This window comes from Psilocybe cubensis, chromosome 5 (assembly GCF_017499595.1).
Source record: "Psilocybe cubensis strain MGC-MH-2018 chromosome 5, whole genome shotgun sequence".
NCBI classification, from domain to species: Eukaryota; Fungi; Basidiomycota; class Agaricomycetes; order Agaricales; family Agrocybaceae; genus Psilocybe; species Psilocybe cubensis.
Window position 1 is genome coordinate 474,851 of NC_063003.1, and position 16,579 is coordinate 491,429.

At 43.1% G+C, this 16,579-nt stretch overlaps 2 protein-coding genes across 2 annotated transcripts; both read right to left on the reverse strand.

The window, feature by feature from the left end:
• Positions 1-512: 512 nt before the first annotated feature.
• JR316_0005631 (uncharacterized protein) lies at positions 513-6,494 on the reverse strand (the record flags this gene model as incomplete). Its single annotated transcript, XM_047891387.1, has 21 exons — positions 513-610; positions 762-905; positions 982-1,447; positions 1,506-1,643; positions 1,716-1,970; positions 2,027-2,413; positions 2,472-2,651; positions 2,826-3,290; positions 3,345-3,623; positions 3,687-3,875; positions 3,938-4,117; positions 4,167-4,269; positions 4,330-4,490; positions 4,551-4,704; positions 4,810-5,003; positions 5,070-5,249; positions 5,311-5,535; positions 5,596-5,633; positions 5,685-5,975; positions 6,063-6,218; positions 6,281-6,494. The coding sequence occupies 21 exons, from the start codon at positions 6,492-6,494 to the stop codon at positions 513-515; spliced, it is 4,497 nt and encodes a 1,498-aa protein (XP_047748736.1).
• A 7,888-nt stretch (positions 6,495-14,382) lies between these two features.
• JR316_0005632 (uncharacterized protein) lies at positions 14,383-16,472 on the reverse strand (the record flags this gene model as incomplete). The annotated part of the gene is made up of 6 exons (XM_047891388.1): positions 14,383-14,593; positions 14,645-14,714; positions 14,768-14,961; positions 15,905-16,122; positions 16,175-16,243; positions 16,293-16,472. The coding sequence occupies 6 exons, from the start codon at positions 16,470-16,472 to the stop codon at positions 14,383-14,385; spliced, it is 942 nt and encodes a 313-aa protein (XP_047748737.1).
• Positions 16,473-16,579: the final 107 nt, after the last annotated feature.

Consider the following 16,579-nt stretch of genomic DNA (forward strand, 5'->3'; position numbering starts at 1 on the left):
ATTGCAACCCCATCCATATCGGACTACCATTACAACCGTATCTACTAATCACCTGCGACGACTATTAGGATCACTGGTAATGAGTAACTTACTGTGGGCTTACATTGTGAACTAGATATTCCTTACCGTTGCTGTGTAGCATTACTTACTTACTTACTCAATGTTACTGTAGAGGTTACTTACTTACCTGAATTAATTTAATTGACTTACCTGGTTCGATCGCGCGACTTCATGCCTACACTAAGAGAGGGAGACTTACCACTAGTCCAAACTGCCGTTAAATAAGTAGAAGTTTAGGTTAATATATTAGGTAGCAACTATTCGGTTGCAGACCTGCCCACCGGTGTAACACATGTCACATGCATGTAACACCGTGGTAAATATTGAGCGCCTATCGTGATAATTGCTTTCCAGAGGACAAAACATACCGTTTTGCGCTACAAACCTCGTAATACAAACAGATATTGGATTGTAGAGTCACGTAAATCGAATTTAGCCATTATGAAACAAGTTTACATCTCAAAATTCATGTAATTAATGCTGAAAAGATATGCCTTAGACAGCCCCTTTGCCTGAGCGGCCAGAACGTCGTAGAGGCTCTTGTTGAGAGCTATTAGAGAATGATCGAGCACCAGAACCACGACCTCTTCCCCTCCTGCGACTCGCTCCTATGGGAAGTTGAGGTTGTATTGGTAAATCTTACATGTTTATGAACAAATGATTAGTTAAAGCTTTGAATACAATGGACAAAGACCACTCACTTGCATTACTTGCAGCAGGCTCTTCCCTCTGAGGTATGCCCGAATCGATTGCAAGCTCTTCTACACCAGTGTGTGGTGTGCTTGTTGATGAATCTGGTCTCGAAGGGATGCGATGATTTTGGCTTGGATTAGGACTACTATTACCTATATTGACATATCAGTATCATATCCTAGTTTGAGCTCCAAGACACGAGTTCAAATCAGAAAATACAATACTCACTTGGTGTAGAATAGGGTATGTCAACGTATTCTATCCCTCCTTCACTGTCATCATCACTGATATTCAGATTTTCTAATGCTCCTGAGCGCTGTAACCTTCTGGTCAGGCCTTTGTTGTGAGATTGTTCTTCTAAATCAGTGTCTGTGTCGGATGGTGGACGCGCCAAATTTGATGAGCGCATAGCAGCAAAAATGTCGTCTACCTGATCGTCTTGTTGGCTGTTGGGGTTCTGAGAATTGGTATTTTGCTGATTACCACTGGTATCCTTGTCTTTTCTTTGCTTTGTAGCACTGAACAACTGGGTGTCCCATTTTCCAATAAGTCTATCGTACCATTTGCTGTTTACCTTCTTGCTTCGAATTATAATCTTCTTGTATGTGTCGAAGTCGCCAAAGTAAGTGTTTGAAGATTTTTCACCAACCCCTGTAGACGTAAATTCAACATCGTCCGAAAGCAAGAACCTTGCCTAAATAAAAATCTAATGTAAGTCTAGTAATAAGTGTAGCGAGCAAATTAAAACAAACCATGATTGCACACCAGGCAATCATTCCTTCTGTTACCTCAATAGGGCGATCATCTCGATAGTACGTATTGTTGATTCGGATTTTAGTACCACCAATCATATCAACTGCATTGGGGCCATACAGAACAATTCGTGCGATCTATGACAGAAAATTAGCAATACAATCTAAACAAATCCGAGTCCATCAATAGCAGCAATAGATCATGCTTACTTTGAAAAGAATTGGATTTAGAAAGAGATCGTCAACCTGGCTGGGGTCGGAATCCTTATATAAAACCGCCGGAAAACGAGATGTAAAGTCACAGGCACCATTTTTGTCCTTTAAAAGATTTTGAACGTCAGGCATGGTGCTTCGGGATGCAGTGCCACGTTGGAAGTAAGACGCTGGCATGCCAAATATTTTAGGGCAAGATTTACGTAGCCTATCTAGACACTGGGACCGGACATCTTGTAGAGCAGTAATAAACTGTTAATTAACATTGTATAAGCGAAATAGGCAGCCAGTAAAAAGGACAATAGTACCGTCTTTCGAAAGCTTGTTCCAGACTTCATGTAGGAATGGAAATCAGGAGCAATGCAGTCAAACAGCTCCGCATATATCCCACGTAAGGCTAGCGCTTGTAACTCGTGCTCCGATACCTCAACACCTTGTGGTGTTTCATAGCGAGCAGGGTCATTACAAGCAAATGCTGGCTTTTCCATCATATTATTAAACCAATTTAGTTGTGCATAGGGTGAGTAAAAAAACTGAAAACACCGGCCAAATTTCTTAATTTGCTCCTCTATAATAACAGCTAGGTCTTGTTTTGTCTCTGCTTTCTGTCTGAGCTGAAGATCGGCAACGATGGTTTTCAGTTTTAATAGCTCTTTGCGCTGTTCTAGAATTGTAACATGGGCGCTTTTAAGGGCCTAGAATAGCATTGACAAATATCAGTCATATTTTAATCTTATAGAAAGAATAAGTTACCTCTTGCATATCTTTGAAGCTGACACTATCATCAAGTGCCCGCTCGATAATTTTCTCCAATTCTGACTGAGAAATTGCATCTTCATTTGTTGGCATAGTAAACGGTGTCGTAGATTTGTCAGACTCGGAAGATGAGTCATCGAGAGCTGTTATGTTTCGTTGAGTATTGGATGGCATGGTCTAAGTGAATGAGAAGAGTAGTAGCTTGGACTGAATAGCAAAGACTTACTTGAGTAGCTTATATAGCCTTGTAAACAATGCAATCTCGAAGTTAAAGTCATATTTATGGATACAAGTTCCATTATGCCGATAATGAGCCATTCAATTGGTAAGAGTTTCTACTTATAGAACTACATGCTTGACTAGTTTTACCGACTTTAGCCGCCACCACATGTCTTCATCAATTACATCAATAATTATATACTCATCTACTTGGTGTGGTGGTCGGAATGCTTGCGCTAATAAGCCTCCTCGCACAATGGATTCCACATTAATGAATGCCGCTTTGGAGCGATGTCGAGAGCGGACCCGAATAAATCTAAGTTTCTTGTCTGATATGCGATGATTTTCCAATGCAGGTATTGCTTCGTCCAATGGTAACACAAGGGCCATGTGATAAAGAGTCTCTTCAACCTTGATTCCGATGACATAGAGGAGCTGGACAAATATGTAAGTGTTCTTCTCTGAATCCACTTGAATAAGGGCATGATCATATCGTTTTCTTCCGTGGAATGAAGGGTTTATCCGTAGAATATTTCTCTCTGTTTTCCAGGTAATTTTGGACTCGTAGTTTACCTCCATGTATTGGTATGGAGTAATCTATAATTGCTGTGTTATCTCTGTGGATTATAAATGCATAGATACACGACGTACCACATCATGCTTGTCAAACCGAACTGGTTTTCCGAGATGCCTTGATAAAGTTTGTCCAAGCTTTTTGCGAAAGCCATGGAATGCTATGTCGGATGAATGCTGTCTCTCATGTTCGGAAAAACTAATTGCTGGCAAATATGACCCAAGCGACACATGATGAGTCCCAATTATAGTAGATTCCTGTTCGTCTTCAACTTCAGTGGTATTAAATTCGTCCAGATGATCCAGTGCCCCTCGTATCATATGACACGCAAGATCCTTCTCATTCAGCTTTGATATCTAAGGTTTGAAACAAAGTAAATATTAGTAAGAGGCTATAGCAGCAACTCAATGATTATTTACCTGAGGAATTACATTTTTGAAATTAGTATGAAGCTGATAAAATGACTTTAAAATAGAATGTGCCTTTTCATTTGGCTTTGTATTATAGTTCCGTGTGACTCCCTTATCTCGAATATCATCAAAAAGATGTCGAAATGCGTGGGCTTTAGGAAAATTCCATGATTTGTCTGGAAAGTCGGCTGAATATGCCTTAATTTAATGTCAGTAATTGTTTGTGGTGCTAATCATAGGCTGACAGGTCATTGACATACACATAGAAGCTCACAAAATGTTTTGAGCTCAGCTTCTCCACTTTGTAATGTGTCCTCTGTATGAACTGTAAGGCCAGAATACATGTCAAGCTCTAGATAGCTCCGTATAACTTCTAATAGCCGGAAGCCTTGCTCAGATACATCTTGTGTCAAGATATCTTCGGATGCAAAAACAATAATCTTGGAAAACATGTGTTAGTTACAAATATTAGTACCAATATACAAATACCTTTGATATATCTTCGTACTTTGTTCCATCTGTGAACTCTCCTGCTGATTTCATCAGTGTTCTGAAGTGATTAAGCCCACTCCAACGCGGAATTTCGTCGACTCTAAAATTATCAAAATAAGCGCCCAAGTGTACCAGTGATAATTATAGAGTACAGTTATACCTTTCGTCAATGAGTGCTGCAGTTTTTTTACCTAGATTGTTTACAATCTTCTGGTACTCCTCCCATAAGTGATCAGAGAATACGCCTCCATGGTTGTTGTGTAAGCGGTCAAATGATAGAGCTTCATAAATGTCAGTATTCTGGATTTGTTGGAAGACATTCTGTGACAAATTTTGGCATTGATCAACGAGTTTATTGTCCAGTATAATGTCAATACACACCTCTACGTTGCGCAAACCGTACATTTGCAGAAGCTTATCCGCATCTGTCTTGTTTAATTCCTGAGCTTCGTCAAATATGTCTCCCATTTCTTTAGCTGATCGTAAAGGATATATTGTTGTAAAATCAGTGAGATTTTCGTGTGGCACAAGGCATCTAGGGCAAGGAAAATTGCTGTTTGTACCACGAATTAACGCCATAACACATCTAAAAGCTTATAGTTAATAGATTTATAGTTTAGCTATCAAATAAATGACGTACTGCTCCTCATAATCAGCCGATAAAATTAGTATAACAGGGTATATCCATCGTTGAAAGTCCTTTTGAGAAAAATAGAACCCAGTTTTTGCATGATCTACTAGACTTTGGATGATTTCATAGAAGGACTTGTGCCAAACAACCCGTTTAAAGTTGATAAATCCTTTTTTACCTGTTTCCCCTGCATCTTCCTCAACCTGTATACGATATAGTTTGCTTTAGATTTGTAAAGGCTTAAAAAAAGAAATATATTAATCACTCACAATCGGCAGAAAGCCTACAACTCTACCACCACCTACACCTTCACCATTTCGCAGATTTATAGGGAGATTTCCACATCGAGCCATGACTGGATATCCCTTTTGTGTTCCAAATGAAGATAACCGTGTTTTATCAGCATACAAAATTATGCACAGTAGTCCTGCACCATTGGGTAGCTTTGACTATTATCAAAGGTAATAGAAGTTATAGTATTTTTCTTTTTAAAGCATGTATACTACATACCTGTGCTTTCCACCATGCATTTCCAGTCCACGGCTCATCAATAAATCGCTTCCATTTTTGGGCGCTAGCATCAAACTTATAATGCCGCTCCGCATCCCATTTGAATTTTGGTGCAAGAGTTGGATTTTCCAATAAGCTTAAGCACCAGTCCCAAATTGGACGAAAGGCGAGATCAAAGCTGTTCTCTTCGCCTTTGTATGGAACTGTGATAGTCTGAGTGGAAAACTAGATGATATTGTCTGATTAATATAATAATCTCACAAGTAAAAAATAACTTAAACATACTCCTTGAGCCTTAAGCGCTCGTGCATGTTCCCAACAGGCTTCAAGATCCTTTCAATCCTTGATTGTAAAAGTGTCCGGGTTTTTTATACATTGGTGAATAATTGATAAGAGCGTGGAAGTTTGGGATGAATTCAAATGCGAATCATGCATGAACTCTGCAAGCTCGAAGTCAAGGCGAGTACGGAATGGAAGCCATGGTTTCCTATCCACATTCTTGGGCTTAGTCTCCGGGAGTGTTGATTTGTAGTCCTCAAAACGGAAGATCTCGTCAACTTGTTTAGAACTCGGATGGTATTCAATCTTTATGTCGTCAGCAATGGCTTGTATTGGTATGTTTTCATCCCCACCCCCACCGTCATGATGATCTGAGCTTGTATCCTCTGTATCATGTACTAATTTTTTGAGAGGAAATTGACCTCTGATCAGAATGCCCAGTGTGTATTATTTATGACAATGAATATATCTACCAGAAGCTAGTCCATCGGGCTCTAACTCTTCACTATGGCTGCTATTTTGGTCGGGTCCACCTCCCTCTTTACTGTCTAAATCCCACTCTACAGAATGTTTCGAAGGCCTAGTACCGCCCAGTGTAGCTTCTAACTGACTGGTCGAAGAAAATGTGTCTATCAATTATTATTGTATATATGAGGTATGTATCAATAAAAACATAGGTTTTGAAACTTACTAGAGTGTGCATATCGTTTCAAAAGATCATCATACGCTTGACGTTCGCTCTCATTGTCCAATGCCAAATTTCTGGGTCCTTGTGTTGCTCTGCAACTCGCAGAGCGTTGATGTCCAGCTAATCCTCGTTTATTGACCTCTTTGTTGCAATAAGGGCATACCACAGTTCCTGCTGTCTTGCGGGTACTGCTCTTGGTGATTCTGGATGGTGCCATATAGATCAGGAGAAGGTTGTGGGAAGGAACAAGCGATGATTCACCTTCCTTACGACTGCCTTACGATGCCTTGTGATCGGTGAGAGCCTTGTGAGATAATTATAGCCTTGCCAATTTACCCGGCCTATTATAATCTTACAGAGAAAAATGCAATGCCGATGAGGCACATCGCAAGGCACCTCACAACGGCAGGAACCGGCATTGCGATCTATTTTGATTGCAAGGTAGTCTCACGTTTTCCGACACATTAACCACAGAACCAGCGAGCAGTTAGAATCCTGCAGAATGTACAAATGCATATTTAATACACAGTGATTCAAAATGATTCTTTTGGCACCAATTCTTGAGTTGCCATGATTTGATGCACGGGGTGACGGGCCACATACGGGCCACATATGGATTGCCCTGCGAGAAATGGTGCACAGGCCACCTTTTGATTGCCCCGCGAGAAATGGTGCACAGGCCACCCTAATTGCAATGCACCCGAAGACATGTTGCATTCCTGCGGGCATATGGGCCAAACACCTGAATTTATAAGCGAGAAAAAGCCAGTTAATCAGCCTTAATAAGCAGCTTGGCAAGCTGAAACTCAGCTCCAAGGTAGCCTGGTATTCCCTCTACTCTGACTGAAAGGCTATCTCAAGCTAGTAGATGTTTGTACGGTACAATCTTAGTGGTATGCATTGATACACCTGAGTTGGAAGGCTGTCGGTTCAGGCAGCCTCACTACAACACGGAAAGGACAATGTTCTCCTTCGTTGCGTAACGTCTAGTTAATACAGTGTAACTACTATATAATATACTACTCACCTTCGTTGCGTAACGTCTAGTTAAAGCAACGAAGGTGAGTTTGTTGCTCTTTTGTTCTTCGGCCTTATTACTTGGCTGATTTGATTAGCGAGGTCCCAATCCGGCTTCCTCTGTGTGTGCCCGCAAATGTGTGGTATGCCTCCAGGCTTACACCCCTCCCCCCTCTGAAAAATTACCGGGGTGAAAAACTGTTCTCCCATTCCCTAGGTCTGTTTGTTGTTTGCTTCTTCTTCTTCCCATCTGTCGAGTGCTTCGTTATCTTCCAGCATTCGTCCTGGAAGCCATTCATCGTGTTCCTTTCCAAAACCCGCCCAACGTACTAAATATTGCATCCCTCGACCTCGCTTCCTTGCGTCAACTATCTTCTCCACTACTGTCTCTTCTATTCCTTCCTCTGTAATGACTGTTGGTGGTCTCACGAGCTCTCTGTCTGGGAACATTTCCGGGTCGTTTGGCACGAAGGGTTTCAACAGGCTGGCATGAAATCCTGGGAAGGTCTTTGGGTTATTTGGGAGTCGCAGTGTGTATTCAGATCGCTCGGGAAACGCTGATTCTACCAGATATGGTCCATCGAACCGTGGCATGAATTTGGCAACTCTCTTCTTTCCTTTGCGCTTGTAATTCCGTCGACGGTTCTTTGTAGAAAGCATTACCATATCGCCCGGCTTATACTCAATTTCGTCCCCCCGTTGTTCATTTGCTTGAGCTGCTTGTCTAATTTTTGCGGCTTGTAGTGCGTCTTTTGCCTCTCTGACGTCAATCTCCACCTTTTCAATGATCTCTCTAGCTGTGATCTCTGCCAACGGAGTGTCGTCAGTTGCTTGTGTGAGCGGTGGGATTATTCGTGGTGATCGGCCTGTTTTGAGCTGAAAACCCAAGTACCCTGTTGACGCATTTACTGTATTCATCATTGCAAATCGGATTCGCGGCAGTTTGTCTAACCATCCCTTTTGGTTCATATCAACGTAATAGCATATCGCTTGATTGATTGTCTTGTTGGTGCGTTCACTTGCGCCATCTGTCTCTGGGTGATATGCTGTAGACATCTTGATTTTAACATTCAGTATCTTGCAGATGGCTGTCCATAGTTCCGACGTGAAGATTGCATCGCGATCACAAATCAGCTCTTCCATTAATCCATTCTCAAAAATCCAGTGGTCCACCATTACGGATGCAATCTGTTCTGCTGTCCAGGATGAATGAGTTGGAATAATTTGGATGTCCGTACCCAAACGACACGTCATTGTGAGTATAGTGTCTTGTTCCTTTTCCTCGGGTAAAGGGCCAATGAAATCCAATGCTACAGATGTGAGACGTTTGTCGGGGACTGGGAGTGGATGGAGAGGGCCTGCAGGCTTCGTCGTTCGATCTTTGTTTCTCTGACATTCAGTGCATGATGGTATGTATGCCTTCTCAAGGTCTTTCCTCATGTTGGGCCAGTAGTACGACCCATGTAGTGCCTCATATGATTTATCAAATCCAAAATGTCCCAACGAGTCATGAGCCAGATAATATATGCGTTCACGAAGTTTCTTGTTGTTGGGAATTACCAGTCTCTGCCCTATGTAGATCAGCCCGTCCTTTTCTTGTGCATTGGGTAAGCTCTTCTTCTGAATCGCTTCACGGATTTGTCTTGCAAATGGGTCACTCAAATATCCATCTTTGATTGCCTGGACAAACTCCTTGTCGATGGAAATTTCCAGCACTGCTCCAACGGTGGCTCTGGTTTTACGACTTGGGTTCCGAGTATACGCTAACGCGCAAGCTGCAAATCTTGGGTTTGGTTCTTCATCTGGCATTCGTGATAAGGCATCTGCCGCTGCATTTTCTTCTCCTCGGATGTAGTGTATTTCGAAATCAAAATCGGCCATGTACATTGACCACCTCATCTGGCGACGTGACATGTCTTTCTGGGCCTGGAAATATTCCAACGTTCGGTGATCCGTATAGACCTCAAATTTCACTCCTAACAGGCTGCTGCGCCACTTCTTTAACGCTTTCACTATAGCCAAAAGTTCCTTCTCGTGTGTGGGATAGTTTTTCTCAGCATCCTTTAGCTGATATGAATCATAAGCCACGGGCCGTGCAGTTTCCCAGCTTTTTCCAAAGCTCAGTACTGCCCCTGTTTGACGATCGCTTGCATCCGTAGTGACGTAAATCTTTCCTTCAGGGTCATCGTAGTTGATAACAGTTAAGCATTCCGCACTAGTGACCAGTTCCTTGATGGCGTTGAAGGCTCGATCATGATCGGGTGTCCAGGCGGGGAACTCTCGATCATAATCCTTACTCGTTAAGGGTGTTAAGATGCTCGTGTATTCTGCAAGCGCTGGAAGGAAAGCTGCGAGATATCTTGTGAGCCCTAGAAATCCCCGCACACTTGTAGCATTTCTCGGTCGTGGCCAATTTTTTACTCGATCAGTCTTTGCAGGATCTGCGTGAATTCCTTTTGCTGAAATGACATGGCCCAGAAAGGTGACTTCCGTTGCAAAAAGTATTGATTTCTTGGCATTGCAGTAAAGGCCCGCCTTTCGAAGTGATATTAAGACTTTTTCTACCCGTTCTGACAGTTCCTCGAGACTGTTTGCCCAGATTATGATGTCGTCTAGATAGACGTGACAGATAGAGGCAATGAGCTCTCGTAGTGCATCAGTCATTCGGCGTTGATGAGTTGCTGGTGCATTCTTTCCCCCCATGGGCATTACTACCCATTCGTATAATCCCCACGGTGTGCGTACTGCTGTAAGATGTATGTCGTCGGGATGTACTCGTGTTTGGAAAAAACTGTTTGTCATATCAAGTTTTGCAAAGAACTTTCCTCTTCCGCAATCTGCAAGAATGTCATCCACTCGAGGAAGAGGAAATTTGTCGGCAACCGTGTTCTTATTGATCTCGCGATAATCGTTTACCCATCGTGGGGGCACTGACAGATCTGGTACTCCATTCCTGTATTTAGGGATACAGAATGCCGGTGATGCATATTCCGATGATGATGGTCGAATCCGTCCTGCTGCCAGGTGTTCCTCCAAAAGCTTTTTCCAGGAATCATGATACTTTTTTGGAGCTGCATAACCCTGACCTGCGTGTACCTTATTCTTGTTGACTAGTCGTATTTGATGATAAATATGGTCTGGGATGTCTACGTTGTCTGGGAGACGGTCAGGAAATCGATCTTTGTATTTTTCCTTCATTTCTTTATCCATCCGCTGCAATTTCTCCTGGAACAGGACATGGTCAATCTGCTCATTAATTGTTGCAACCAAAAGCTTTGCTTGCTTGGGCCCAACCTGCGATCGTAGTTTCTGCTCTTTCTCCATAGCTGCTCGTCGCTTTGCTGCTTGATCTATTCTTGGACCCACTTGAGATCTTTTTTCAAATCCGGTATCCTTTGTAGATGCAGGCTTTTGTTTTGGAGGGTTCATTAAATCGTAACCCGAGCGCTTATCAATTGCAGTCCGCCCCATGGTGTCAATGACTATATTTTCAGATGAAAGAAATGACAATCCAAGAAGAAGAGGTACAGATAAATTGCGATGTATTTTTGCTTTGTGTGTCCGTGCTTTCCAACTCCCGTTTCCTGACGATATCTTTATCTTCACAAATTCCCTGCATTCCAATGGTGTGTTGTCAATAGATGATAGATTATCTTCTTCAGAAGGCAAAGGATATTGATGGAGGCCGAGTTGGGTGACAAGTGCGTCATCAATCACTGTGGAGGGGGAGCCAGTGTCAAGCATGGGTCTGATGCGGAATGGAAAATCCACGACTGCCGGCCCCTCAATTTCCATCACAGGAAAGAGGTGGGGAACTGTCATAGATGTAGAAGGGACGTACGAGTCAGAATCAGTCTCTTCGTCATGTATAACAAATGATGAGGACGATGTGTTAATTTGTCCTACAGGCAACGCTTTCTTTGCGCCTTGAGTTTTGGCGTCGTGATCACGCTTTGCTCTTTGCGCCATTTCTTCCGTGAGGGGCTTGTACCCAACTGCTGACGGCCATCCGTTTGGACATTCCTTTGCACGGTGGCTGACATAAAACTGTCGGCACTTGGTGCACCCGTCATGATTGTTGAGAAGCTGGCGCTCTTCGGGTGTGATCTTTGGCAATACCGCCCTTCTGTTTCCAAGTAGAGTGTTGGATTGTGGGCCCGTGTTTGTGTAGTTTGGACCATCATGAAGGCGTTCCAGTAAGGATTTCTTCTCCTGTTGGCGTGCGGCAACTCTACTTGCATAGCTGGCATCGATTTGACGTTGCGTGCGCGCCCGTTCTTCGCCTAGTCTGTCGTCGCGATCTTTCACCTCTAGGGACCACGCGGCTAGTTCAGTAGCTGTGACTGGCTCAAATCCTAACGATTCACGCAGTTCCTGATTGAGGTGCGATTCGAGTTGCACCTTCAATGCATCGCTTGTAAAGGCGTATCCAGCGGGGGCCATGGTCTTTAGAATCGCATTCAAGTTCTCCATCTCGATCTTCTAGTCAATAAAGACCCGATCTCCTTGATACGACGTCAAAATCTGTTCGCGTACTTTATGCGCCCATTTCTTCTCCAATACAAGGGTTTGCAGCTCCTCCAAGTATTTCTCTAATGTCAACTCATTGATCCGTGTCGAATCGGCTTGGTACCAGGCTACCAGCCTTGGTTCTTGCATTCCATCGGCCACAAATTTCACGACCTCCTTTGGCGACTTGTCTGCGTGCTTCATATATTTGCGGCAAGCCACTCCCCACAACTGCATTACCAACGGGTTTATCTTCCCCGCAGTGAGGATTGGAACATCCTTCATCTTGTTCTGGATGACCGTGGCAAGGGGTTTGTCGTCATCGCTTGGCATTTTGACAACGGTGGGCAATTTGGTGCGATTGTGATGATCAGTGGTCCGATTGACGATCGGCGTGAATAGGGGCGTGTGTATGTGTTGGTCTTCTCCTTCAGTGTCTGATTTCAAGGAATCTGAGAAGCTGGAGTTGGTTGAGACTGACGGTGACGGTGGTGGTCCTTGTGGCTCGGTACGCGGTTTGCGGAAAACGGAGAGGCCTGGAACTAGGTCAGATGGCAGACCTAATGCTTCTCGCCTCCTTGTAGACTCTCGAGTGGTTCGAGGCGGTTCGGTCGACAGTTTGAACAGTGAGCGGTGACGGTGACGGTGGGCGACAGCGGGACGTTGTCGCTTTCAAAAAAAAAGTGGAAGGCTGTCGGTTCAGGCAGCCTCACTACAACACGGAAAGGACAATGTTCTCCTTCATTGCGTAACGTCTAGTTAATACAGTGTAACTACTATATAATATACTACTCACCTTCGTTGCGTAACGTCTAGTTAAAGCAACGAAGGTGAGTTTGTTGCTCTTTTGTTCTTCGGCCTTATTACTTGGCTGATTTGATTAGCGAGGTCCCAATCCGGCTTCCTCTGTGTGTGCCCGCAAATGTGTGGTATGCCTCCAGGCTTACATGAGTGCTATTTTTTGACAAAGTTAACCAATTGTGCCGCAATCCCGGGAACAATCACCGGCATTGTTGGAAATAGCCTGGCCTTGGTACGGGTCTAGAAGGGTCCAGCCCATCACACGGTATTCAAGCCGTCAGGTTATGTCAGACATGGTCTGTGCGTCACGTTCCAATATAGGCGGCAAATACGTGTCCACCAGGGCCGGTCGCATACATGATGAATGTGACCACCGACTTGTGCTTCAGGTAAGTACATCATTTGATAGTCACAAACCGGGTTGCATACTAAGAATTTGTCCTGTTTGATAGTCACAAACCAGGTTGTATACTAAGAACTTGTTCTGTGAGGTTGCATACACGCTGTAAGGTCGCATACCTGCTACCAGTTTGTACAGTATTTTTGTTTTCTGTGCCAATGTAATACATATGAAATGTACCAATTCCTTTTTATGTTTACCTATATCATAAAATGAGAATTATCCAGGGATATAGCCCGTGCAAAGCGACAAGGCCACGGCTTGAAATCAAACTGGTGTCAATTTGCTGTATTGCAAGCGAGCACCTAATTAGAATATTTTGCAACCTGGCCATAAATCACACCCTGCCACTTGACCTCACCCTTACTTACATAATCTTCCTGCTTCTCTCATGGAAGGATCAGCCAGCTCCTGCTGAGTTGGTCCGGATGGGTTGACCAAACAGCAGAGATATTTGCAGAAGTAGGTCTCTCAATTGCTTTGGTTCTCTGACCTTTATTGATTGCTTTACCCTTAGAAATTGGCAGAAAATCAATGCAAAGAATGCGGTCCAAAATTGTTTTTACAGGCAGCAAGAGTCAGAGCTTCTAATCAGCCGTATAGAACATAAAATCTAACTAAGTAAGCACAGGAAATTACTGAGGCAAGAAGAGGCCAAAATAGCAAACACCCTGGAGGTTGATAGCGAGGACGTTATTATTTCAGAGTCTAGGGTAGAACAACCTCAATGGGACAGTACCAGTAAGTCTCAACTATCAAGTTTGGGGCAGCAAATATATATATATATATTGAATAGCTATGTATACTGCTACGGCAGTATCTGTGGATCAATCCACACAAACTGAACTTGGTGAGCCATACTTTATATTCAATCGTGATTTACATCTGGTCCTAACCACTGTGAAGAAAACCCCGACCAGCCAAGGCCTGAGGGGTATTATACATCCCAGGAATATTATGCATCACAAGAGTTCGACAACTTGATGCATGAAAAGCTGATGAAATTGGAGCATCTGGATTGAGCAAAGAAGGCCGAGGAGGCTTTTAAGAAAGGTATTCAAGAATACAAAGATTTCTCCAAGGCCCTGAAACAATGATGGACCATTCACTCAGGGTGGAAATACCCTTGACAATTTAAAGGCAGTAGATTGGAAGAGCGATGCCGACAGCTTCAAGGTTTCCTGCAAGAGGCAGATGAGCTGAATTGCAATCTTCTGCAAGAGACACCTCCCAGTGAGCCCGAATGGTTTGAAATATTTCTTTAGGTTTGCAAGATTGTAGCAAAACAAGGTCATCTACAAGTAGTATATCACACACTTATGGATACAGTGTAGACACCAATGTGATTGACTTGATTCAGTATGAAGTAGCAACCAATTTACATGTTCTGGCAGTATCTACAAAGCTCAAGATACATCTCAGGTGTATGCGCAATGCGCAAATTGCTGTCACTGGAGACCCTAACCACCTCACCAGCATCCACAAGCTGTAGAAACTTGTTAACAGCATCAGTCCTAGTTGGGAGGGCTTTGGTTTGGGAACCACAAATTCCTTGGATGTTGAGATGCACAATGCTGCCTTGGGGGCGACTAAACAATAGGTAAGGTTCTGTTTGAGATAAAGATTTGATTTCAACTTACTACACCAAAGAAAAGATGCCTGGATCCCAACCAACAATGACTAGGGTCCATGTTCCAATCTCAGGAGTTGCTATGCCACAAAATCAGTCTTTGAAGCGGTAGAAAGCAGCAGATTGCACGTACACGGATCTTCAGGACGAAATCCAGTACAGATGGATACATCTTCATGATTTAGCACAGTACAAACCAGGGGAACAACCTCTACCACCTCCCCACGCTCCAACACCGAATAGAAATGGGCTTTAGCAATCAATTCCAACGGGCAAAATAGTGCATGACTACCAGAGATTCCGGTGTAATTATCAAGTGCGGCAGCCCTAAGAACAATGTTTTATAAGCATAACTGGATAGACACAATGAGTATGTACATAGTGAGCTTACCTCACATAGTACTGTTACATTGTACTGTACTATACAATACAATGAACACAAATATGTGACCATATGATACGAGTCCAAAGAATTCACTAAACCAGTGAATATACTGTATATATAACAGGTAATTACACTGTATCCCATCATACACATTCAGTGAATAATGGACTATTTGAAACTCCTTGTTAAAGAAGACCTACGTGATACATGTGCCACATGACTTCCATAAAAAAGTTTCAAACCGCATTCCGGGCCCGCAACATTTGCTCGGTCAATCCCGCACACACACTTAAAATCCCCAGTTTGCAATGCCCACATGTGCATTTTGAATCCTGAGTTTACAATGTATCTTGAACGCGCATTCTGGATTCAGAACACAGTAATCCGGATATTCAGATTTTTCTACAAGTCTCCGCAGTACAAGTCTCCGCAGCACATACAATACCACAGACAATCACACGGCGGGAAATGTAAAAAATTCTGGTTAGGTGTTTTACAGGATAAGATAGACAATTGACTTCTTACATGGCGGTCCCGCCGTGCAAATATTCTGGTATGTTTACAGAATAAAATAGACCACTCTGGCAAGTTGTAGTCTTAGTAAATTATGTATGTAAGATCATTGTGGGCGGTTGGTGGCTCTGATTGGATCTGAACACATTCTCATTTTGTATTTCAGTGTCATATGCATATGTTAAATATTTCATTATGTCTTGACTTTATTGATAGACTTGGGTGTCAGAGTGGAATTTTTATCATACCCGCGGTTCAGATTTTCTATGTCCTTGCTCCTCACATAAGCACACAGTAATACAGAAATGATAAGAATATTCCATTTTGAAAACTAAAGCTGGTTGGCCGGCGAGATATCAGAGGGGAGTATACTTGCTATCTACATTGTGCCTGTCTGCAAGCCCCTTTAGAGATTTTGAAATCTTCCTGTCAAGACGTTCCATTGCCTTTTGCATCGCATCCGCCGCAATTAATTTTTCCATTTCTGCCATGTAGAGCCTGTGACTGGCGTTTCGGTAACAGATACCAAGCTGTTGTTGTAAACCTTGAACTTTGCCATGAAGAATCAACAGCTCCTGAGAGCTAAGAGGCTAGTATAGTTTTGTTAATATTGCTGCGGCGTATACATAGAATCAAGCTTACAGGGTCAGAGGGGGTATGCAGCATTCCGCCGAAAGTGACATATGTTGGCAAAGCTTTAGCTTGAGGGTACTTATGCGGGCTATTAGAAATGCTTAGCAATAAAAATGTATCCACACACCAGCCACAACCCGCTGGGCACCTTGATTGACGACTTTGCGCGATCTCCAGCAAGCTTTTGCTCCAAGGAAAGAAGTACGAAGTCGGGCACAATATATTGGGTTTTCTTGTCGGGTCCATTCACCACTGTGTAGCCTTTTGGTATTGCCATTGGGTCTGCCTTCATTTTTTTGGCTCCCATGATAGAAAATCAGAGAGCGTCGGAAATAAAAATGGAGAAAAAGGATGGTACCTGTTCCCCTAAGCTGAAGCTCTATATATGTATGGAGGCCTCAAGAAGGCCAAGGA